This window comes from Charadrius vociferus, unplaced genomic scaffold, assembly GCF_000708025.1.
Source record: "Charadrius vociferus isolate BGI_N301 unplaced genomic scaffold, ASM70802v2 scaffold16, whole genome shotgun sequence".
NCBI lineage: Eukaryota > Metazoa > Chordata > Aves > Charadriiformes > Charadriidae > Charadrius > Charadrius vociferus.
This window is the reverse complement of record NW_009649167.1, coordinates 3,124,787-3,150,528: the sequence shown is the minus strand read 5'-3', so window position 1 is coordinate 3,150,528 and position 25,742 is coordinate 3,124,787. Positions and strand designations below refer to the sequence as shown.

Below are 25,742 nucleotides of genomic sequence, written 5' to 3'. Positions count from 1 at the left end.
GAAAACTGAAGAGAGGTGTTGAGTATGGCACTGGTACGGCAAACAGGAGCTTATGTTGTGAAAGTCATATAGCTCTGGAGTTTGACTGTTGGCATTTGAACTTCTAGGGTATTTTTCACACTGAAAAGAAAATGTTCAATACAAAGCTGTTAACAAGTCCTGCTTACAGAGACATTTGGCTTTCTTTTGCGAATAATAGGATGACATTCTTCCCCACTCCATTCATCAGATCATCATCAGGCCATCTCCTTTGGCATGGTCCCACGATGTCTCCCATTCTCCTTTGACCCACTTACTTCTAGCCCAAGACTTGATAAATTCTGGTGCGTAGTGGAGTTATCACAAGTAAGAGGAATTTGCTAGCACTCTGATAATGCTCATTTGAACTGTGAGGTCTCACCATCTATTATTTCATGATTATTCAAGGTATTAGAATAGCTTTCAGTCAATAGTTTGGATTGAATGACACAGCTGAGAAAATTAAGAACTCCCTTGGTGGTTATTTGAACACATAAAATGTACTAGAGACTCTATGTTCTTTTGATATCATCTCAATAGCTTTCCCTTGTGATACATTTAAACATCATTTCTCCTTTTTATTGGCACACTCCAGGAACCTCACGATCCATATTTATTTCTTCATAACCCTTTGTCTCCTCTTTTTCCTAACCCTAGCTCCCTTTTCTTACTGAATTGCAGAGACTATTGCCCGTTGTCCATTCTCTATCGCACTGTCCACAGGTACTATATTATTACAGATATTCCTGGGCTCCATCCACTGCCTCTGCTTTTGCCTACCAAACAGGGAGGCTACAGACAAATGTCGGCAGGAGGTAAAAGGAGCTTGAGGCTTAGAGATAATCATTCCCTAGGCTGAACACCAGGAGAACAGTGTCTCATTCCCACGCAGTCTCACGCATTTTGGTTGAATCTTGTTTTCCCTAATTAAGTGACTCCGTCTTGGGAGAGAGAGTAGATCAAACAGGACTCCTAGGACCAAAAACCCTTATAAAGACACATAGGTCATGAAAAGAAACTACTCTTGTTTCCCAGGCTCAGTTACAGAAGGGACAGTATGGTTAAGCAGACAGAACAGGGGATTTTAGTCTGTCCTTTGCCACCAGCTCGCTCAGTGATTTTGGAAAGATGATTCCAAGTCAGAGTAAAATAAAGTAAAGGTATCTGCAGCTTCTGTCTAACTTTGGAAGTATATAGACTCCCTAATCACTTTAAGATTTAGTGCAATAATTACTTGGGTCACTATCTGTGCCTGCTGGCTATTCATCCACTGAAATCCACGTGTGTTGAGTTTCCTGGTGCCTTATTCATATCTCATCCCCCAAAAGGATTCCCAAAGGGTGACGTGAACTCCTTACTCTGTCTGAAAGGTTGCTCCCTGAGAGTGCGAGAAGTATGGAGAGTGCTCCAGTTTACCTTGCCTTGGGATCGTCTGTCTTTTCTGATGAAGTTGACAAGTGTGCTTCAGATCAGCTTGCAAGGCGGACTTACCCCACAGTCTATACATAGCTTCAATATCAGTTTCCATGTCAGTCTGTCTGGACAGATCTTTGGTGCCTTGTCTTTCCACAAGAATGCAGTGCTTTGATCTACACGCAGCAGTGCACCTTCAACCACTTATCACCTCCTATTATGAAGCGGATGTATCAGATCTACTATGTATAGGATCTTCAGGATACTTTTTGCCTATTGTTTATGGGGTTTGTGCTGTTCTCAGCACAATCAGTCCTTAGTTGCAGGTAGGGCCTGTTTGTGCTACTATAACACTTTGCGAGCAGTAATTACATTGTAAGGCTGACTGCAGCTCCTAATGATAAAGGGTGGAGTAAATACTGCAGGAATCACTTTTGTTTGTTTGTTTCATTCCTTAAGGCTTGTATTTTACTCATTTTGTGGATAAAGCACTCATGACACAAACAAAACAGATAATCTAGTCGTTCATTTCTTCTTCATGAATGAAACTAATCCAACCTACCTCAGCAGAAAGAGGGTACAGCTAGAGCAACCTATGGTACTCACTGACTCATCTTCTGCCTTGGTGTTACTTGATAAAACTCTGGCTTAGACCAGCCACAGAACTGCTCTATTGCTTATGCTTCAAAAAAATTTTGAGGACTTTTAGAATTTGAATCTGCCTAAGAGAACGTCTTCTTGAGCAAAACTCTAGAAGAAGTTGCTGTTGTTAGTTATAGCTTCAGTTGTGTAGAAAACAATACACCAATGTCTGCTAAATACTGTTGTGGGGACTGAAGGAAGGATTGGGTAAAAAAAAAGCATGCTAAGTTTTTACTGAAAGATTGTGAAAAGCTTGCTAGATTGTTGCTTAAAGAAATCAGTTTGATTTCATTAATATCACTAATGAATATAAAATATAACTAGTCTTCTATGTTGCTTAACTTCCCTGGTAATTTCACTTACATTTATATGGTGCTAGATTTACAAGACCTGACACAGCTTAAAACAAGTGCAAAGGCATGCTGAACTAGAATAAACAGAGGAGATAACTGAAAGCACATGTTTTTTTCTCAGCGATGTTTTCCTTTTTACATTAAATTTGGTCTCCCGGTAATGGAAGTAGACCATTTAGCAGGTTATATATGTTGGAAGTCATGCTTTGCAGACCGCTCAGGAACTGATCTGCTTATCTGATATGTAACTACTTTGAGTTTTCTTTTTTTCCTGCTTAGGCAAATGCTTAGCAGGCCTAGGACAAAGAATTGAGATTGAAGACTCATTCTGGCTTGCACACTCCACATTAGAAGGTGTGTCAGGGATTCAATAGCTCAACAGTTTTCCTTTACACAATAACCCGTATTTCCTGTGTCGTGTATGTCTTGCACAGACATCTTGGATGTACTTGGGCATGTCAAATGGCACAAGAGATGTAAGAACTGAAAACTCTTTCAGGTCTACCTGTTGTTTACAAGTGAGCTAGTTAGGTAAGCTCCTGTTACAGTCAGTAGGTCCGTAGAGTGTGATTCAGCTGAACAGGCACTGGGGACCAACTTAGTTTCCAAGGCACAGGTGTCTAGTGTTATTTGAGATAACCTAAGCTATGAGATGAATAAACAGAGCTGGTAGATATGACACAATACCTATGGGGGATATGTGCGCTTCCAAACCAGGAACCAGAAGCCAGAATAGTTCAAAACAGCACTAGATGTCTATATGTAGGTAACTGAACTGTATCTCCAGATGTAAGGTAAATTTCTTCTTGGGGTCCATTGACTGTATTAACTAGATAGTCACTGACGATGGGAACTTAGTTAAGTAAGGCACACTACTTACATGTGCTTAAATCTAGGTATTTGAACTCAGACTGGATCCCTAGTCTGTGGCAGGCATTCATGGAGAGGAACAGCCACTTATAGAATGTTATTCTGTTCATCTAATCTAAAATGAGGTTGTTTGTCCTTTGGAGGTGCCTTTTCTCCCCATTGGGTGGTGAAAATAGGTCCTGATGACTGTCTTAGACCATATTTTCTATAGTTAAAGTTATAACGGCATTCATTTCAACTTGGGTGTCCAGCTTTGCAATAATCAGAGTTTCTCTGCAATACTGTCATCTGCTGTGTGACAGCACAGGAAGGATAATGCCTTCTGGCATCATCATTTTATACTGTCACTTTCCCCCAATACCATATGCAACAGCCACTGGCAATGTTTCTTAGAGAACATAAGTCACACAGCTTTAAAGTCACACAGATTTAAAGACTGCTTCCTTTCTTCACAGCTAGTGACTTATAACTATTCTTGACCAGTTCCATACAACGATGTGTCCATTCTGGAGGGGCAGATTTCCCTGTCCTCTGCATATATGTCTGAATAGCATCTTGACACTGCCAGCTACTTAAGTTTGCCTCTTCTCTGTTCTCCCCTGACACAATGAATCTATCAGTATTTTCCATGCAGTTTTTCTGTTTCATTCTTGGCTTGAATTCTGTAATCTCTGTGAAATCCCCAAATAGGGTACTTTATTGTTTTGTGTTTTTTTTTAATCTTTCTGCTTTAATTCAGGTCCTACCATTCTAATTCGATATTTACTGTTTCCATTATTGTATTCATATCAGATACTCCTCTAGCGAAAGATGCAAAGTTTTAGCAAGGCGAAAGGTTGAGGAAATTGTTGTTGAGAAACTTTGCAAAAATAAGACATTTTGAGGAAAGCTTTTTAAAGATGAAAACTCTTTTGCTAGGAGGAGAATAGGCTCCGTTGTTGGTGAGCGCTGGCAAACAAGCAAGGATTTCATAAGGAAGGATTTTACAGAATGTTTTTAAGAGCAGGGGAAAGCCAAAGGTGAATGCATATGAATAAGAGAAGAAACAAATCTAGAGCTTAACATCCTCTGGCATGTTCTATATTACATCAAATCATAGCTTTTATGCTTTGAATGTGTTTCATTCCTGAATAATGTTGTAAAAATGTGAGGATCCTTAATGTTTGTGGGAGAGAAAGACCAATGAAGATCTTCAGCAAGTAGAAATCATGGAAGGTCTGCAAAATGCAACATGCCTGTGCTCTGTTGCCCAAGTACAGGATCTGGCTCATTGTTTTTTTTAGGTGGATGAAGAGGAAAAGGAAACGGTTTGCTCTGCCTGCTGTGCAGAAAAGATAATAATATTTAATTATCAGGGTAATGTTGTCATTTAAATTAGAGGTTGTTCTAAATAGCTAACCTTAAGGGCTTCATTAGCAGCCCTGTTATGGTTCACAAAAAGACATGACTCAGTTACACAGCGATTGATATTAAGACAAGCTAAAAGTGTAACAGAAGGTAAAAAAGGTTTGACACGTTATTAATAAAATTAGTTCAAAGCTTGGACTCTTTTTTTGTCCTCTTTATAGCATGTAGAAAGAAACTAGAAATAGCCATTCCTGTAGTGTGTTTGTGCCACAAGTCCCTGACTCATTCCACATAGCCTCAGGTATTCAACTAATGTACCTATGTCAGCAGCCTAGCCTTGGGTCCCCGCATAGTCAGTGGGAAGAGGCAGACTTCTCCAGACAGAAATTCAGGCTGTCTAAGAATAAAATCATTTTTGTCACCACCCACATTATTTACCTTTATTGCAGAGGAGACATGGGATAACTAGATGTGTTATGCAGGCTAAAAAGAAAGTAAGATCCTTTAAGAAGAATAACATGTAATTTCTGGAAGGTAGGTGACAGTGGGCATGTGCTATTTTTTTTTAAGTCTTGATATTTTGTCATTCTGAGAACTGGAAAAGCCTCTTAAGCTGAGACAGATGAACCTTGAGGGCTTGTTTACTGGAATCCCTTTGGCAATCTAAGATGTAGCTTCCCTTCTAATGCACAGTATGATCTAAGGATCTGCCTTAGCAAGTAAGTTCAGAGAGAAACCAGGTTTACCCCAAAGACTTATCTATATTGTTTATACACAGTTACATATTCAGTCTTGGTGGGCATAGACTCATTCTAGAGTTTATTGGAGGGGAAAAGCCTAAATAGATCTTTAAGGTCCCTTCCAACCCAAACCATTCTACGACTCTACATTAAAAGTCTGTCTTGCTTTAGGGATAAGGCCTCACTCATGCAGTCTGGACAGGTCATGTTTGAGTTACAGAAATGGTTGAACAGTCTCAAATCAGCTCTTCCTAAGCAGTTGAATGTTTCTGGACCTGAGCTACATACAGATTAAGAGCCAACAATTTGAATAGAAATAGGTGAGCCTCAGAGTTCACTGCACTAATGTCAAGAACTAATGTTCTTGAACCTGTTCTTCACTTTTCAAAGAAACATAACTTCTCTTTGACCACCATGATCCATGTATCCACCCTACAGAGGAGCTGGCAATGCATCCTTGGAAGATAGCTTTATAGGACTTGTACTGTTTGCAGAGGCAGCACCTTCCTCCAAGCAAAATCAGGTGTTTGGGAGCCTCCATCATGTCATGCTGGGACTTATTTTCACTGACATACAGAGATTGGGTGATGCAAAGATGCCTTCCAGAGGTTTGTTCTGAGAGAAAAATCCTCAATTTTACATGAAGACTCTCAAAATCAGATGGAAAGTTTTGCAAGAGATAATTGTTGTTAGATCTATGACATCCTGCAAGACTCCATTTGTGTTGAGCCATTTCTTCATCCTTATTTCTAAAACTGGAAACCTGTACTGAACAGACTCAAAATCAAAGTCAAAATCTTGAAATAAAGAGACAAAGCTTTTATATGCACTGAAAAATATTTTCTTTCGCTGCATCTGGCCCTATTCTCAATACAAATATATTAGTCAAATCACATTAAAGATGAGTAGCATAGTCACACTTGAATGAAGAGAGATTATCATTTTCATTACAGCAAATTAATGTCAGGTCTTCCTAACCTGGCTGTGAAAAATTGTTCTTTGCTCTGTACTAAACCTTGGCAAAAGTGGTCTAGGAGTAGGAGCGCTTTTTGTTTTCAGTGACAGATCTTTCCAGGTGTAATCATTGCAAATTACAGTGTGCAAATGGTGGTTAAACAAGACCTTGTCAATACTTAAGACTATATTAGTTTGAAGTTGGCTTGCTTTTCTGTTACAGCTTTTTCAGTTAGGGTATACATACCTGACCCCAGAAACACCACTTGGACACTAACTAGATTTATGGCCAAAGAGATATCATTTACCTTGAAATCATCAAGGCTTTGGACACCATTTCTTACTGTATTGTTGTATCCAAGTTAGAACATCACAGTCTGGGTGGAAGAACAATATAGGTAAAAAATTAGTTGGATGATCAAGCTTAGAGGGTTGTGGTTGATGGGCCATACGCTACCTGAAGATAGGTAAAAACTGCAGTGCTGCAAGGATCCGTACTGGCCCAGATTTGTTAGTGACCTGGGGAAGATGGAGGAGTGCAATCTTAAAAATTTTGCAGATGACTCTAAGTTTGAGAGACCAGCTGATATACTCAAGACAGGGCTGCCATTTAGAGAGACCAAGACAGGCTGGAGGAACAGGCTGACAGGAGCCTAGTGAAAATGAACAAGGACAAATTCGAAGTCCTGAACCTGGGAAGGGAGAAGCCCTGCAGTGACGCAGGCTGGGGACTGACTATCTGGCAGCAATGCAGAAAAGGAGCTGGAGGTGTTCACACCTCCAGCTGAAAAAGGGCCAGCAGTAAAGGCGGCTAACAATAACCTGGGCTGTAGTAACAGGAACATGGCTGAGGTAAGTGATTGTCACCCTCTAATCATCACTCATGCAACCACATCTGAATACTGCATCCAGCTTTGGGTCCCTCAATACAAAAGATGCATGGATAAACTGGAGCAAGTTTAGTGAGATGGTGGAGGGCTGGAGCACTTCCTCTCTGAGGAGGAACCAAGGGAGCAAGGCCGGTTCAGCCTTGAGCAGAGATGACTTCAGGGAGAACCAACATCACCCCCAGTGACTACAGGGTGGTCATTGAGGATATGGAGCCAGACTCTTCACAGTGGTGCATTGTGGAAGGACAATAAACAATGAGCGTCAGTTGCAAGAAGAAAAGTTTGGACTGGATATAAAGAAAAAACTTTCCCCATGAGGACAGTTAGGCAATGGAACAGGTTTCCTAGACAGGTTATTCTTTCTCCATCCTTGGAGATTTTCAAGACTTAACTGAATAAAGCCCTAAGCAACCCAGTCTGATCTCACAGGTGGCCCTGGTTTGGGCAGGAGGTTGGGCAAGTCACTTCCTGAGGTCCCTTCCAGCCTGAGTTATCCTATGATCTGATGACAGAAACTGAGGAGCCATATTCATTCTAGCCAGCATGCTTGGAAGTCTCTGTGAAGATGTCATCAGGCGTACAGAGGATGACAGATACTTGCCTCTCTCTTCTTCTGTGGTATTAAGAAATGTGACCACGTTAGTCTTTCTCATACGTGTTTGCTCGTATATGCCCTGGCATTTCAGCCAAAGCATGAGAGGAACATTTTTGCATCTTCTTAACCCTTAACATCTTTTAAGGGTAAGGAAAAATATTGCTGTTGTTGTTAACATTGTAGCAATACTCCAGGGATATTTAACTTCACATATAGTTCAACAAGTTTGAAACAACCAAACAATATGAATTTTGAAATGATTAAGGAAGGAGAAGTGTAGATCGGTATAAAACTATTTACTACATCAGAAGATAGAGTATGAAAGTGTTCGGTTTAGATATTTTTTTCCCCCCAGGCATGAAACACAAATACTTAGTATTAGAAGTAAAAGTAGTCACCACAACAACAAAAAATTAAGACAACGGACTATTTAGCAATTGTATATTATTCTTCCTCTACCAATTTTTTAATAAATATGATGATGCTACCTCAAAACATTTAGGGGAAAATTATTATCTTGTAATTTTCAAAAGGAAAATTAAGGCAAAGAAATTCCCTTCTTTTCTGCTTTCCTTCCTTCACAAATGCAATTAATGTAAATTGACCATAGTCATAACACTGCCAATGTAAATATTATGCCAATACAAACATAAATATTATTCTCTCAGCCTTGAGTCCTTTGGCTTCTATCCTTTCTCAGTTTCCATGGAAAGCTGGGTTTTGTAACAGGTCCAGCAAGTTCAGTACTTTAGAAAAACATTTCCCCAAAGCAATGGTGAGATATATCTGCCATCAAGCCTTCTTTTCAAAACAGAAGGTGAGTTTTTGCCTTTGTAAGCTGTCAAGTTTAGTGATTAAGGGTTTGCTGTGTCAGATCCCTTGTTGGGGTTTCTAAAATTCCCCACAAAAAAAACCCCACCCTGATGTTAGATTATCTTTGAAGTTCTGAAATGAAGCACCAAAGGAGCTTGCAGTTAAAACTGAAGTGTGCTGCTGCTGTTTCCCCACACAATTACAGTGTAATTTAGTTGACATTATAGTCCAGTTACCACATATGGATTGTTTTGGCTGCCATCCTCTCTGTTCCTCACTGAAGTGTTTGGATGCTGAAGAAATCACAGATTTGTTGTGGTGATGGAGGCTGGAGTCAGGAGCACTAGAGCTTCTGTCAGGGTTGGAGCTGTCTGGCACAGAGTAGGCAGCGGTAAGGAATAAAGAGGAATAAAGAGGTCTCACAACCATCACCTCAGCAAGGTGGTGTTTCAAGAGTAAATTTAAGAGGGGTGTTTGGTAAAGAAGCGGTGTTGCTTCCCTGATTACGGTATTTGATGGTGTTAGCATGAGACCTTTACAGCTGCAGGCTGGATATTGTGGAGAAAAATAGATAATGAACATGACTCTGGCTCAGGAGGCATCACCCAGCCTGCCTAAATTTAAATCTAAATTTAAATTGCACTTCATGTAGGAAATTCAATGTTTTTGCAGGTTTGCTTTGGATTTTTGCCCTGTATTCACTTATCTCCTACTGTACAATAAGCTTCTTTATTCTTAATTACAACATATGTCTGATTCTCAAATAAATTTCAGTTTAAGGAATCATGATTTCATGCATATGATCAGGATACATCTGCTTAAGACCACAGAAGAGTGCAAAGGAAGCAAAATACTCCTTCAGAGTACCAGTGAGCTGCCTTTCACAAGGATTAAAGAGCAGCTTTTTCTTAGAAATGTACCTTTTCTGACTTGCTGGAGCAGAAGTTAGGGCATGCATGTCATGCAGGCAGTGACAACAGCCTATGGAGTGTATTTCTCTGTCAGTGAACAAATTGCCCTTGCTTTGTCGAGGAAGAATGTAGCCACAAACCTTCAGGGACTGAAAAACAGCCTTTGGTTATATTGTTCCACATACGCCTCTTCCACCTCTAGCTTTTTTGCAAAGGGCCATTTTCCTCCACATTTTTAAATAAAATATATTCCTTTAGCTGGAACTGTAAGCCAATGTGTTTTACTCCATCTCCGTAAGAAATACCTATGGAAATCAGGCAAACAAAAACATCTCCTGAGTTACCCAGTTTCTAGGAGCATGCAATGAAACACCAGTCTAACACAGAAACATATCGCGTAAATCACATTGTACAAGAAACTGGTCTTTGAGACTTGTCTGTACTGCTAAATGAAAGCAAACCACAGCATGACACTAAGGCCAAGTGATACTAAGGGATTTATATGCAAACAGGCTGCAGCGAGCTGCAGATTTACCTTTCATAGAGCCGTCTGGAGATGTCACAACTGGAACCAGGCAAGACCAAATAGGTAGCGGGGATGAATGGGGTCCAGTGTTCAAACTCAGTCACTGTTCGATTTCTCAGTGTAGATGTGGCCTCAACATCCCTCAAAGTGACACATAAGTAAAAACTCTAGTAAAACAGGCTCTTTATTGGTTCCTTTGTTGCTCTGATTCTTTGCCATGAAAGAAACCAGCAGTGTTCAGACATCTCTGCGTACAAGGGCAGTGAGAGTAGCTCCAGGTTTTCATTTAAGATACCAAACTCTAATATTTTCCATAGCAGAGCTTCATAAGGGGAAAGAACTACCCAAGGACTGTCATTATTTCTTCAGTCTGGCAGACGCTGGGTACACAGAATTTTATTAACAGCTATTGTCGGTTTCTTCCCATTATGGGAAAACACAGGATTTCTTAGGTGTGTTTACAAGAGTAAGTTATTTTCTTCAACCACAACCTATTCTTAAGTGTAAAGGAGCTTTTGGAGAGCAAAGCTTTTGAGCAAGCAATGATACTCCCTTCAATTCTTCATATTCTGTGTTTAAACCACAGAAGCTGCACATGGTGGCTGTCAGCTGGCCATTTAAGAGCAGTGCCTCGGAACTCATTTAAGGCAAAACTGGGAAGAAAGGTGCATCGAGAGAAGAAAGAAGAAGAAAGATGTACAGATAATGAAAAAATTGAAAAACATCATCTCTGAAGGCCAGAAGGAAGGTTTTATGAAGGCTGCACTTGATAGAATTGATGCATCTGCGACAGACTCGCATGCATTTCTCCTGCAAACAGTCTCAGAATAATGCTCACTGAGCATTGCTGCCAAAGACCTATCGTTTCAGCTCAGTTTTTATGCAGGAACTGGGTGATTAATCTGATTTCTCAGCCCTTAACATTCTCAGATAAACACACAGCCAAGTTAAACAAGAGGAACTTAAAGATGAAAAACATTAAAGTATTTGAAGTGAAGGAAAAGCAGATTGAGTGATTATATACATTCTGTTCCTAAGTATTAATGAAACTACAAAGACAGACCTCCCTACAACATGTTAACAAAGAACTTTCAAGAGAAAACAGGCAGCTTAATGCTTTATTTAGTTTGAGTGCCTTTGTAATCTGTCTGTGTTTTTATTTTTCCCTCATCCCTCTAATTCTGTATACAGTCAGCCTTCAAATTAGTGCTATGCTTTCCAAAAACTGGATTCACACTGATTTTCGGGAACTTTGGCATCTTCAATTCCACATAAGCTTCACATAATAAACAGCCAGTTCTAAAGAAAGTGGAAAACCTTGGAGTTTAATATGGTTCTTTTATGACTTGGCTAGAACAGTGAAAGCTTGGCGTAAAGAAGGGCTGTGCTCATAACCATTTTTCACATCAGGATGCAGGATGGCACCTCGTAAAGCTAAGCTAACAGAGTGAAACCTAAATTTGCTCATTGCTAATGTAAGGTGACCACCATTGTTTTTACAGGAAAAAATCAAATAACATAACAAAATGTCACTGCTCCAAGAGGGAGCAGAAACAGGCAAAAAGCCTGAAAATGGAGAAAAGATGGGTGAAAAGAATATGTAGTCAGGTTTCTTCCAAATACCTCAACACCCTGCTCAAATCTGAAAGGACCTTCAAAAAGGGAAAATTAAGCTAAGAATGTCTCTCTACCTTGTTTTGACCTCTGGAACAAACTGCATAAACGAGGAGCAGGGTGGTCTCCAGTGATACCAATAGAAATTCTCAGATAAGCAAGCAATGCCCAAAGAAAGAACCTAGCTTTTCTAGTCCCTTTCCTGCCCTTCCCTCACTCAGAGCTTTTCCCAGCTAATTTTTCTCTAATTAAACTCACACTGCATTCTGCGCTTCACTTGTTTTCAACATATTTGCGGCTCCCTCATGAATTTTGAAAGGTTGGTTTATTAATTTGTAACTTTTCCTTCTGGCGACATGGCAGCTACAGAAAGTAGACAAAATGGTACAATGAGCTGGATGTGAGGGAACTCATTGGTTCTGTCATATGGAGGGATTGTAGCTAACTTAAATCCTAACCCCTTCTGGCTGACCAGTTAATGCTTACAAGCTTGGATGTAAGAAACATGTTACTGGTAGTTGCTGACTGGTTCAGAGGTGTTGTGTTTTGGTTTGGTTTGGTTTGGGTTTTTTTCCCCTTTTTACAACCCCTGGGGCTGACAACAGGCTATTCTTTATACAAGTGGCTATTTGTTTCCAAATCAGTTTGAATTGATAGCATGATTTAAATGAACTGTATGCTTTGAGCAGTGCATGTTAGTTGCTTAGAATATATGTTGATTTTGGTCTCCTAAAAGGAACTTGAACTTTTCAGATGATAAACAAAATGCGTTTATAATCTCATTTTATTCAGTGTTAAAATGAGTTAGAGAGGGAGAATGATCAGCCACTATTTCTATTCTGTTATCAGTTAGTTTATTTTGTAGAAGGTATTGGTGGAGACAGCACACTTGGTGTCAGAAGTATATGAAGTATCTGAAGACTGCTTTGGGAATGATAGGATTGAAGTGATAAAGACCTAAGCAAATATTTTTACTATTATGTCTTTTTCTCCACACATGAGGCACAGATTATTACAACACAAGTGTTTGGAACAGTTGAAATGTTTTTATGTATTGTTTGGCAATAATATGGTTCAATGATATGAGAGACACAGGCTCTGCCTTTTTTCAAAGGGAATAACCAATGGTGAAAAAGATTTTAGTAATACCTTGTATTCCTAGAAAAGTAATTCAAACCTAAATAAATAAATTCAAACCTGTAAACACAATTACTATGGCTCATACTAAGAATTTTGTTACCCCAGGAAACACTGCTTGGCTTAATGCAGTAAGCATGTGGGATCATAAAAAATACTTGGTTGAAAGATATCTCTCAAGATCATCTGGTCTGACCTCCTGCTCAAATCTGGGCTAACCTTGAAGTTAAATCAGGTTGCTAAGGAACTTGCCCAGCCAAGTTTTGAATATTTCCAAGGATGGAGATTCTGCATCTTCCCTGGACAACCCATGCCAGTGCTTAACTACTCTCATAGGAAAGAATATTTTCCTTAGATCAAACCAGAATTTCCCTTGATTCAGGTTGTGACCATCCTTGTCCTTTCATTGTGCTCCTGAGAAGAGCCTGCTTCTGTCTGTAGCCTTCCTTTCATTTGTGTAAGATAGCAAGTGAGTCCCAAACATGATTCTTCTCTTTTTGAGGCTGAGCATACCCCACTACTTTCTCCTCTCCCTGTACATCATGGCATCCAGTCCCATAATCTCTTGGAAGCGCTCTGTAGGACTCGCTTCAGTTTGCCCGTGTCTCTGTTGTATTGGGGGACCCAAAACAGGACACTGCATTCCAGCTGTAGTCTCACAAGTGTCAGAGAGGGAAATCTCTATGACATGCTGCCTGTACTCTTTCTACTGTGTTCCAGGATATACTTTTGCACTGCATGGGCTCAGTCATATTCAGCTTCTTGCTTACCAGTGTTCCCAGGTCTTTTCTGCAAAGCTACTCCCTGGACAGTGGATTCCAGCCTGTACTGTTGCAGAGGGTTCTTCTGTCCCAGGTGTAGGACTTTGCTTATAAATATCACTCTTTTTTTTTTTTTTTTTTTTTTTTTTTCATGGAAATACACCAGCTAGGTGTGTAAAACCAGGGAACCAATATGATAGGAGTAAAGTCATGTTTCATTATCTCTGCAGATACTTATAGAGGTTTTCCCTAGAAAAATGATTTAAACTGTGAGTCTAACACTTGCCCCAAATGGGAACCAGTAACAGCGTCTCAGTTCTGAAATTTGGAGCTATTCTGTACTCTTATCCCAAAGCCCAACAACTGATTCACTTTTCTTTACCGCTGGGAAGTCTAATAAGGCTATTCATGCATAGCTGGTTCCTAAGAACTGCTTTCTAGTTTCAGTTGCCATTGCCTTTTCTAAGCAATTAATCAGAATCACTGCAATTATAGATAAGTCTTGAGTTGTTTAATAGATATTTAATAGTTTTCTGTGTGCTGGTTCATTTTTCTGAGAAGGAGCAATGAATCAAATGAAGAGCTTCTGCTTGTGTTGATGCAGCAAAAAGGAAATTTTAAATGTTTTAATTAAAAACTGCAATGTCATTGTTTGTATAAAATTATTCATGAATCCTTTTAAGGAAGCATCTCAGTCTTCACTTTTATGTTTTTCTTTTCTTTTGTTTTCTTCCTCCTCCTACATGAATTTAAACAATAGGATAATTACAATTTAAAAAACTGGCATTGTATTCTATTCTTGGTAAGAGCAGTGTAAACTCTGGATTTTATGAAGAAGTTGTTTATGCTGTGAATTTGTTTTGCTATAGGGATATGCTCTCAAGCTGGTTGCCCTGATGATATAGAATCCTGCTATCTTCAGGTTCGAAAAGACCTTTAAGATCATTTAGTCCAACTGTAAACCCAACACTGCCAAGTCCACCACTAAACCTTGTCCCTAAGCACCACATCAGTACATCTTTTAAATACCTCCAGCATTGGTGACTCAGCTTCCCTGGGCAGCTTGTTCCAACATTTGATAACCTTTCAGTGAAGAAATTTTTCTTAATATCCAATCTAAACCTCCCCTGGCACAACTTGAGGGAGTTTCCTCTTGCCCTATCTCTTGTTGGGAAAAGAGATTGACACCCACCATGCTACAGCCTCCTTTCAGGTAGTTGTAGAGAGTGATAAGGTCTCCCCTCAGTCTCCTTTTCTCCAGACTAACCAACCCTCAGTTGTTAGTGGGAGCTTTCCAGCCACTCTTCCCCAAGCCTGTAGCACCGCATGGGTTTGTTGTGACCCAAGTGCAGGACCCGACACTTGGCCTTGTTGAGTCTCACAAGCTGGCACAAGCTGGTGTGCTCTGGTGCTCCGATCCTGAGTGAGCCGGCCAGTTCCCTTAATGACAAAGCTGCAGGCAGAGCTGGGGAAAAGTTGACCCAGTGGTTTGGGTCCAGCAAGAATCATGATTATAATGATAGTCTGCTCCAGTCGGAGCTAGACATAGATGGGATGGACATAAGAAGATTCACAGTAATTGGCAGAGGAATCAGGGCTTCTGGCCTGAGGTAGAAAACAGACAGCATAACTATACCCAAAGGAGTCCAGAACATGCTCCCTAGCTTTAGAAATGTAGTCCTGATCCAGTCAATAACATTAAAGCATTTAAATTGCAATTAAATGTTATTTGTCTTAATGAACCAGTCCTCACAGAGTAAGTTCCAAAATCCACAAATGTAATCTTTGGGGGAAGATACAGAAAAGACTATGTAGTGATGTTTCTAGAGGGAGAAATAATCTACCAAATTTAGGAATCTATTTAATGAGGTTGGGACTTGAATCTGTCATTAGCGCCATGCAAATATACTTTTCACAACCATTAGATAGAGAATTTTGACATATAAATTTGAAGTTAAAATAACTAGAAGAGCTTGAGCTTTTATTAATATCTGGGAAAATATGTAAAATATGAAAAGTAAAATGTTCTGGAGAAAGAAAAAGTAATTGGGCTTAATTCTTGTTTTACTGGAATACAATCACTGGAAAATGCATGTGACAGAGTAGCAGACCTCAGAGCTAACATTTCCTACCAGCTTGGCTGTAATGTCAGTACAAATCAGTACAAGAGAGAATCTGGCCATGGTTTTATAAAAAGTATTACTAAGAAAATTTATGATAATCATTATCTTTTACTTCCTTCCCCAAAAAAGATCTTTAACATTGATCTGTTAGAGAATGGTAACAGGGATAGTTGTTTGAAAGCTTTCATTTCCAGAAGACAAATCATGTTCTTTTTCTATGTTACATATACTAAACCACCTCCTGATCTCAGAATGAGAATTTAATTTGGACCTTAGCTTTTGTTAGACTGCTTTGTAAGTGTAAAAATGAATGCTCTTTTACAAGTGTTTTTTTTTGATATCTTTGTGTATTTCCTAATACAAGGAAAGAAATACTTAGAGGTATTACTGTGCTATAGGCAGGAACCAACTTGGTTTATTATGATGATATATTACTTATAAAGATAATTTTTTATTAAAAATATTTCCATAAAGACAATGTATAGTTAAAAGTATTACTTGTGTTATTACTTGTGTTATTTCTTCATCATTTCCATTGATGGAAAGGTATGTATTACATCAAAACTAAAGATCAGATTTAATCAGCAGCGAAAATGAAGTCCTGGGCTATGTATATGCTTGGATATCACTAGAATCAGGCTCTGCTGTTATTTATACCAGATTATTTTTGCTGGCACTGTGAATAATTTCTGATTTTCACTAGTCTCAGGGAAGAGCCAATTCTCAGCGTGACAACTAAGAGAATGAATACCAAAACATTTTCAGATGGGCAGACTCTTGTGAAGTAGTTAAAAATGTGCAACCAGGAATAATCATTACAGCAAAATCCCTCGCATAATTAAAAAATGCTGGAAGCTATTGGAAGCCATTGTAATGTGAAAATATAAACTTGCTGATTGCTAATTATATGGAGACAATGTCAAAGTCAAATAACATACAACATAATACTAACAATACAAAACCTACTTTGAATACCTCAGAACGTAATATCTCCAATTAAGGAAGAAAAAATATACTACAGTGAAAATATTTTGGCATAGGAAATGCAGAACTGGCAAATTAATGTCACAGAGTATTTTTATTTCTGTAGTCATAAAATATTTGGGTAAAACATTTTTAAAAGATTATTTTTTTGTAGTTCCAAGTTCATCAGAGGACTTATATATTGACTTAGCTTTACTAGGCAGTCATCCTAGATGCAATCCCATCCACTTATACAGGAAGTGTCTTATGGCTTGGAGAATATCTTTTTTCCATCCACTTCTACTGTTGCTTTGTAATAGAAGGTTTTATAACAGCTACAGTATAAATCTCATTTGATCAGAGAATTTTGCCATGAAAACTTTTTTTTTCTTTATTGTAGAGAAGGGTTTTTTGGTGGATAAATGCAAATTCAAGTGTAATAAGAATTCAGGATCAGTAATAAAATATATTAATCACAGATAGACTTACTTGACGTGTATAACTTTATGTGACCTCTAAGTAATGTCTGAGACGGCCTATACAGGTGGAATTTACATTGTGGGTCCCAGAAAGACTTCCCCACCCTCAGTTCATGTATGCACTCAAATACTTACTTATTACATGAAGACAAGATGTGGGTATACAACACCTTCCCCTCATTTCCTCTGGAGGAAACAGGTCCACAAGACAAGAAGGGTAATGCAGTGTGCAGTCACAAGCTCCTCCTCTCTGAGAAGCTGAGGAACAAGATTGTAGGTTTCACCACTGAGTTCACTTTTCTTGCCATCAGGGCACCCCAGCTGTTCCCCATTCAAAAACTTCCCTCATTATTCAGCTAATGTAATAAATAATGTAATAACACTATCGAACATATTTCACAGCATATGATGAAAATCAACCACAAAAAAGGAGCAAGTAATCAAATTTGTGAAAATTATTTTGGACATTTTTAATAATGTCATGCAATTCCTTGATAAATGAAGCAGAAAAGACTAAGTATAAAAGAAGTGTCAGCAAGAGATTTAGGATAATTTTCCAGTTGTCTGAAGAATACGCGTTGGAATGGTTCTTAGTGTATGTTATATGGCCAATGGAGCTCAGAACCATAAAGCATAGGCTGCAGTGAAGAGACAGATATTTTTGTTGCTTCAGGACATTGTTAACAAACCTTGCCAAAAACGTTGTTAGACAAAAATGACAACACGAAACTAGATGTCTGGACTTCTCAGAAATGCAGTACATCGTCTGTAGACACTATGTTGTGGTTTCTGATATAGACCTTTGCCTGCAGTACTAGACAGCTTTCCTACACATGCAGCTCTTAAAATCTTGGAATCATAGAATCATAGGATACTTTGGGTTGGAAGGGACCTTTAAAGGTTATCTAGTCCAGCCCCACTGCCCTGGGCAGGGACATCTTCAACTAGATCAGGTTGCTCAGAGCCTCATCCAACCTGACCTTGAATGTTTCCAAGGATGGGGCATCTACTACCTCTCTGGGCAACCTGTGCCAGTGTTTCACCACCCTCATTGTAAAAAATTTCAAAAAGTCCATGTCTTTCCTGTGCTGAGGGCTCCAGAGCTGGATGCAGTACTCCAGGTGGGGTCTCACCAGAGCAGAGTAGAGGGGCAGAATTAATTCCCTCTACCTGCTGGCCATGCTTCTTTTGATGCAGCCCAGGATGCAGTTGGCCTTCAGGGCTGCAAGTGCACATTGTTGGCTCATGTCCAGCTTTTCATCCATAAGTACCCCCAAACCCAAGCAGTGCTGCTCTCAATCCCTTCATCCCCCAGCCTGTATTGGTACCAGGGGTTGTCCTGACCCAGGTGCAGGACCTTGCACTTGGCCTTGATGAACCTCATGAGGTTCACATGGGCACATTTCTCAAGTTTGTCCAGGTCCCTCTGGATGGCATCCCATCCCTCAGGTGTGTCAACCACACCACTCAGCTTGGTGTTGTCTGCAAACTTGCTGAGGGTTAACTTGATTCCAATGTCTATATCATTGATGAACATATTAAACAGTACTGGTGCCAGTACAGACCGCTAAGGGACACCACTTGTCACTGATCTCCATCTGGGCATTGAGTCATTGACCTCTACCCTCTGGATGCGTCCATCCAACCAATTCTTCATCCACTGAAAAGTCCATCCATCAGATCTATATCTCTCCAATTTAAAGAGGAGGATGTTGTGGGGGACTGTGTAAAAGGCCTTACAGAAGTCCAGCAAGATGATATCCATACCTCTTCCCTTCACCACTGATGTAGTCACTCCATCATAGAAGGCCACTAGGTTGGTGTCCTGGTTCCAGCAGGGATGGGGTTAATTTCCCCAAAGAGCTGGCAGGGGACACAGGTATTCCATCCCATATAAGCCATGCCCAAGCAATAGGGGGGAGCTAGCTGGGGGAGGGGGTAGGAAGTTGCTGCTCCAAGGAAGCTGGGGCAGTCCGGGTCTAGTCAGTGACCAGTGGTACCATAATCGCATTTGTATATTCCTTTATCGGTGTTATTGTTATTGGTTTTCCTCTCTCATTTGCTGTTCTATTAATCTTCCTTTATCTCAACCCACGAGTTTTGCCTTTTTCTTCTCATTCCCCACAGCTGTGGGGAAAATCAGTGAGCCGCCCTGTGGTTCTTTGTTGCTGACTGAGGACAAACGATGACAGTTGGTCAGGCAGGACTTGCCTTGGTGAAGCCGTGTTGGCTGTCTTGAATTACCTCCCTGTCCTCCGTGTGCCTTAGCATAGCTTCTAGGAGGATCTGTTCCATGATCTTCCCAGGCACAGAGGGGTCTTCCTTTCTACCCTTTTTAAAAATGGATGTAATGTTTCCCTTTTTCCTGTCACCAGGGACTTAACCTGTTGCTGATATAGTATTTCACCAAAATGCTGACAGCATTTTGTATGCTTGCTCCATACTACACTGTTAGCTTCTTCTTACGTGTTTTATATCTGGTAAGTTATTTAATGTGCATTACCAATGGTGCTCCTCATAACTCTAGCCACATCAAATATATAGTCTATGTTAGTTTTCTCCTATAGTCAGAAGGCCCAACCAGTGCTAAAACTGTCTTGTCACAGTCATAATTTGAAGAAAAGTATGAGAACTAATTTCTTTTTAAATTAAAATTTAAAAAATTGACGCCAGTGGGATTTTCTGCACTTACTGAAAAGCTTCCAGTGCCTCAGAAAGCAATCCTTGTCTTCAACACATCATACCTTAGCAATACAGTCACAACATAACAAAATCTAATACGGGTATTAGGAGACAAGAAAAAAAAATTCAAGCCTGCTTGGAAATGCTCTCTATATTAACACTGATTTTTTTGCATATTAATCTGTTTAAAGATAATAATTTAGCAGCTACTGCCCACCCAGTGTGGAGCACCCTCCAGATGGTGCAGTCAGCAAGCATCTCGCCATGGCATGAGGCAGAATCATAGAATCATAGAATCGTCCAGGTTGGAAGGGGCCTTTAAGATCATCGAGTCAAACCATCAACCTAACACTGCCAAGTCCACCACATCTACCTGTCTTTTAAATACCTCCATGGATGGCGAGTCCAGCACTTCCCTGGGCAGGCTGTTCCAATGTTTGATAACACTTTCTGTGAAGAATTTTTGTCTATTATCCAATCTAAACCTACCCTGGCACAACTTGAGACCATTTCCTCTTGTCCTATTTCTTGTTACTTGGGAAAAGAGATTGACATCAACCATGCTACAATATCCTTTCAGGTAGTTGTAGAGAGCAATAACGTCTCCCCTCAGCTTCCTTTTCTCCAGGCTAAACAACCCCAGTTCCCTCAGCTGCTCCTCATAAGACTTGTGCTCTAGACCTCTCACCAGCTTTTTTGCCCTTCTCTGGGCACACTCCAGCACCTCAATGTCTTTCTTGCAATGAGGGGCCCAAAACTGAACATGGTACTTGAGGTGGGGCCTCACCAGTACCAAGTACAGGGGAACGATCACTTCCCCAGTCATGCTCACCACACTATTCCTGATATAGGCCAGGTTGCTGTTGGCCTTCTTGGCCACCTGGGCACACTGCCGGCTCATATTCAGCTGGCTGTCCACCAATACCCATGGGTCCTTTCCCACTGGGCAGCTTTCCAGCCACTCTTCCCCAAGCCTGCAGCGCTGCACAGGATTGTTGTGACCCAAGTGCAGGACCCAGCACTTGACGTTGTTGAACCTCATACCATTGGCCTCAGCCCATCAATCCAGCCTTGTCCAGATCCCTTTGTAGAGCCATCCTACCCTCAAGCAGATCAACACTCCCAAACAACTTGGTGTCATCTGCAAACTTACTGAGGGTACACTTGATCCCCTTGTCCAGATTGTTGATAAAGGTATTAAAGAGAACTGGCTCCAATACTGAGCCTTGGGGAACACCAGTTGTCACTGGCCACCAGCTGGATTTGACTCCATTCACCACTACTTTCTGGGCACAGCCGTCCAGCCAGTTTTTTACTCAGCAAAGCGTACACCCATCCAAGCCATGAGCAGCCAGTTTCTCCAGGAGAATGCTGTGGGAAATGGTTTTGAAGGCCTTACTAAAGTCCGGGTAAACGATGTCCATAGCCTTTCCCTTATCTACTAAGTAGGTCACCTTGTCATAGAAGGAGATCACGTTTGTCAAGCAGGACCTGCCTTTCGTGAACCCATGCTTATTGGGCCTGGTCACCTGTTTGTCTTGCATGTGCTATTTAATGGCATGCAGGATGATCTGCTCCATAACCTTCCCAGGCACCAAGGTCAGACTGACAGGCCTGTAGTTCCCTGATCCTCTTTCCGGCCCTTCTTGTGGATGGGTGTCACATTTGCTAACCTCCAGGCTACTGAGACCTCCCCGGTTAGCCAGGAAGGCTGATAAATGATGGAAAATGGCTTAGTGAACACTTCCACCAGCTCCCTCAGTACCCTCAGGTGGAGGGTACTGTTGATGCAGGTATGCCTGCATTGGTTCTGGTCTACCCAGCCACAGGGCAGCCCAATACTTGTTAGATATTGGAAAAAAAACTCCTTTTTTTTTAATATCTTCTACATTACAGCAAGGGAAATTCATTCCTTTTTGTCCATGCTTGGCATGGAGTAGTCCCCCTATGACCAGCCGTTGCTAGGCTCTGGAAATTATTCCTTCACATGGATCCCCAACACAATGAGGGCAGCCCAAAGGCAAGACTTAGGAATGGATGTAATGGGAAGATATTATGAAGAAAGGGAAACAAACATGGATCTGGCACATTCCAGGGAAAAAAATATTACTCCAGGAAAATATTTTACTCAAGAACTAGTCCACAAGTCATACTTTGTGACTAGTCAAGGAAAGCACTAATCTGTACCTACCCAAGCAAACTGAGGTGAAAAATTTTGTAGGGGGTCCCCCATTAAAAACTTGGTGAAAACATAACTTTGAAACCATCTGCTCTGACTGCATGCAGTATTATTCCAGACATTTGTATCTTGAAACAAACACCCTGAAACCTTGTGAATGCATTTTTCCTAATGGAAGAGAATGCTGTTACTCTTCTTTAAGGCTATTTTCAAGGTGCTTATGGTATGCATAAATTTTCTTGTCTTTCACAACAGTCGGACGCAGCTTCAGTGGTGGTGTCTGGTAGGTAAATGTGTCTCTGCTAAGGACACTGGTGGTTCATTAACATACTCTAGGTTTGAGTTTGGCTCAGGATAACATTTCTGACAAGATCCAGACATATTTAGAAAGATGCATGCTTGCTCTCATGTCATTCTAACCTAAATAGGATTTTCTACCAGTAGTAATTCCAGTGATTTCAGAAACTGTTTGAGAAGTTACCTGTTATTCATTATTTTTAAAACAAAATACAACAACTCTGACTCTCTTTGATGCATATGTTGCTTCTATTCTATATCTCATGTCAAGCCTAGCATGCTGCTCCTCTATGTCCCCTTTATAAATAGGGAAAATAGGAACTAGTGATCAAATACAAATATAACATAAAACCCTGGAATATAATTAAACCTTCTTTGAAAAGGTATCCAAAAACTATTCAGTATTTACTGGGTTTGGGGGGGGGGGGGAGGCTGGGTGTTGGTGAAATTTAATTTTAACGGTCATATTTTTAAAACTGAAGTCACATCATGGAGAACAGACAGACCATAAAATACTGTACAGGATAGGAATATATCCTGACAAGGATTAGTGAAGCACTGGGGAATTCAATAGTGCTTCGTTCATATTGTGCGAGAATTATGTAATGTATCTCTAAGAATTGTGTCAGTATAAAAGCACGCGAGCCTGATTTTTAGAGAATTAGCAGGGAACATACTAAGAATAGTTTGTTCATGGCAGTGGAATTCAGTTTCACTGTTTAGAGATCTCAGTCTTGCTTTTCATTTTCATAGTGACTTCCACCTTGCGTTCTGTGAATTCTCCACAAATGTTGCTGGTTGAATAATGGAAGTATTTGTGAACTTGTTTTTCATTTTGAAATTAGCTTTTGAGGTACATGTGTTTTGCAGTCTGTTGAGTCCTTGTGTGCTCAATGGATGGGGAAGTCAAGCTTTATTGTGAAAAATGAATTTTTATGGCTTTGTACTATACTTTTTGTGTTGAAGGAAGGGCAGGCTGACTCAGCCCTGTCTTACGGGTATTATCAGTATGAGTGGGCTTGCACAGGCTTACTTTAATTTTTTTTTAATCTCTATCCAAAAGCTATCTATCATAACATACATAGTATGGAAATAACTTTACAGAGGTAACAAGGAACTAACTGTCTTCCTTTCTTCTTCTCTCTGTAGTTTGTTGCTCAGCCCAACTGCCAGCAGCTGCTCGCATCCCGCTGGTATGACGAGTTCCCTGGATGGAGGAGGCGACACTGGGCTGTGAAGATGTTGACATGCGTTGTGATAGGACTCCTTTTCCCAGTCTTCTCTGTGTGCTACCTGATAGCTCCCAAAAGCCCACTAGGGCTGTTCATCAGAAAGCCATTTATCAAATTTATCTGCCATACTGCATCCTACTTGACTTTTCTGTTCCTGCTATTGCTTGCCTCTCAGCACATTGACAGGTCAGACTTGAGCATGCAGGGACCACCACCAACCATCGTCGAGTGGATGATATTACCGTGGGTCCTGGGTAAATGTATTACTAAAGAAAATACAGTGAAAAGTGTTTTGACCCCTGTGGTATTGCCAAGTATTCTTGAGGCAGGAAGATACAGTAGAGAGTTCTGGCATGAATTATTGACCTACCAAAATAGGCAAATGGTCCATCTCCTCCTATACCTAGCAAGAGTAGTAGACAACTTGGGAAGAGTTTAAAAATCCAAAGTGTCACCACCTGATATATTGCAGTGAGGGAAAGCAAAAAATATCGGAGGTTCCTTCCTGTGATTAAGCAGTGCTCTGACACAGACATATTCATATTCTTTTTGATATCTGTTTTCTCTAGGCCAGAAATTGTTCTGCTTCTTTTAAGTGTCTTTTTTTTTTTTTCTGTTAGTCTACTTGTAAAAAAGGTCCCTTTGTCACAATAATTTTTTTTTCATGTATTAGAATGAGGCAGTGTCATTTCTGGAGTGTTATCATTAATCTTAGTTGCCTACAGTATGCTTCTTTCTAATATGACAGACCCGTCTATTGCAAATAGTGCTGACCAGCATTTTCAAGTGAGTATTTTCATTAAAATATGTTTGCAGAATATTTTTTCTGTGCAAAACCATTGATGAGAACTTGTGACTCAACTTCACACACAGATCTTGACATGCCAAAGTGGGTTTTATCATTAACCTATCTTTTTAAAAAAATAAATCAGAGCCCAGAGAAAAAGGCACAATTTGAAAATTACCCTTTTCAAATTGGGGGGCTAGTTTCAGTTAAAGGCAGTCCTAAAATTTTGATCACCAGTTCCTCTCCAGGAACCATGCGGTGGGAAGAGGAAGAACCTTCATTGCTCTCAACCTCTGACACTGTTGTTTTCTTAGGAAGGGGTTTAAGGAAGTCATCATTCCAAAGCACTTGTTTGAAGAAGCCATTAACCCTGAGAATTATGACTATCAAGATGACTATCATTTCTAAAAGCAGCATTAATATTTGCAGTATAGACTCATATGATCGGATTATGCCAGTACTGCCTGTGATGAATAAGCCCGTCCTCTACAAGCAGTACAGGCCAGGTCAAGGGAACTGCTTGCATAAACAAATATTCATAAGCATGAATAAAGATCAATAGTCAGATACCATGTGGTCAAATAGCTTGTGGTTAAATCTAGACCATAACGTTCAGAGAAACCGTGCCTTCCAAAATCTCTTCATCTAAAGCAATGCATTTTATCTCTAGTGGTTCCTAATTGGTGGTTTCCTGGAGTTCCAGTTTGAGGTTTGCTGGGTTCAGTGTTCAGATTTTGGTTGCTGCCATGCCTTATCCCACCTAAATAATAAGGCCCCAGTTTCACCCATGATAATCTCAGGCAATTCATTAGGTACCTAAGTTCCCTCTGTCACTGAAGGAGACAGATGCACATGGCCATAAGGATACTTCAGCTCACAGCGTGTGATGAACGTGTCTATTTCAGCTTTTTTTTTTTTTTTTTTTTTTAAAGGAATGAATCTCAGCCAAAACCTGCTGTTTTCATATTCACATACATACAAACTGTGGTCTAGTCATCTTTTAATAAACTAAATAGTTTTATTAGTTCTTTATCAATAAGCTAAGGTTAGTTTCCAGGCCACAACTTAGTCTGTCATCTTATCTCTTCAAACTATACAGTCATGCAGTATCCTTAAAAAAAGTAAATGCAGCACTTTTGAATTACACAAGGCAGCCTAATCTGAGGTACATAGATAGATCTTTGCATTTTTCTGGATGTAGACGAAACATGTTGAAGTCTGAGACAAAACATGATCAAGTAAAACCTTTTTGCAAAGCAAAGGTTATCCTGGAGCAGCTACAGCATGCCAAAACTATTAACATTTTAAACAACCAAATTCTTTGTTTGTCTTTCTCTTAATTCAAGTAGTTCTACTTGTAATTTGCATTTTAATAGCTACCTCCCTTAAAATGAAGAGAGGAAGAGGAGGTCTACT

At 40.1% G+C, this 25,742-nt stretch overlaps 1 protein-coding gene across 1 annotated transcript in view; it reads left to right on the top strand.

Annotated features, from left to right (window-relative positions):
* TRPC4 (transient receptor potential cation channel, subfamily C, member 4) overlaps positions 1–25,742 on the top strand; it is a 99,478-nt gene that overhangs the window by 35,043 nt on the left and 38,693 nt on the right. Inside the window, exon 3 of the mRNA XM_009888415.1 lies at positions 23,457–23,793. Within this exon, the coding sequence (XP_009886717.1) occupies positions 23,457–23,793 (337 nt within the window). The remainder of the gene's footprint in view (positions 1–23,456; positions 23,794–25,742) is intronic.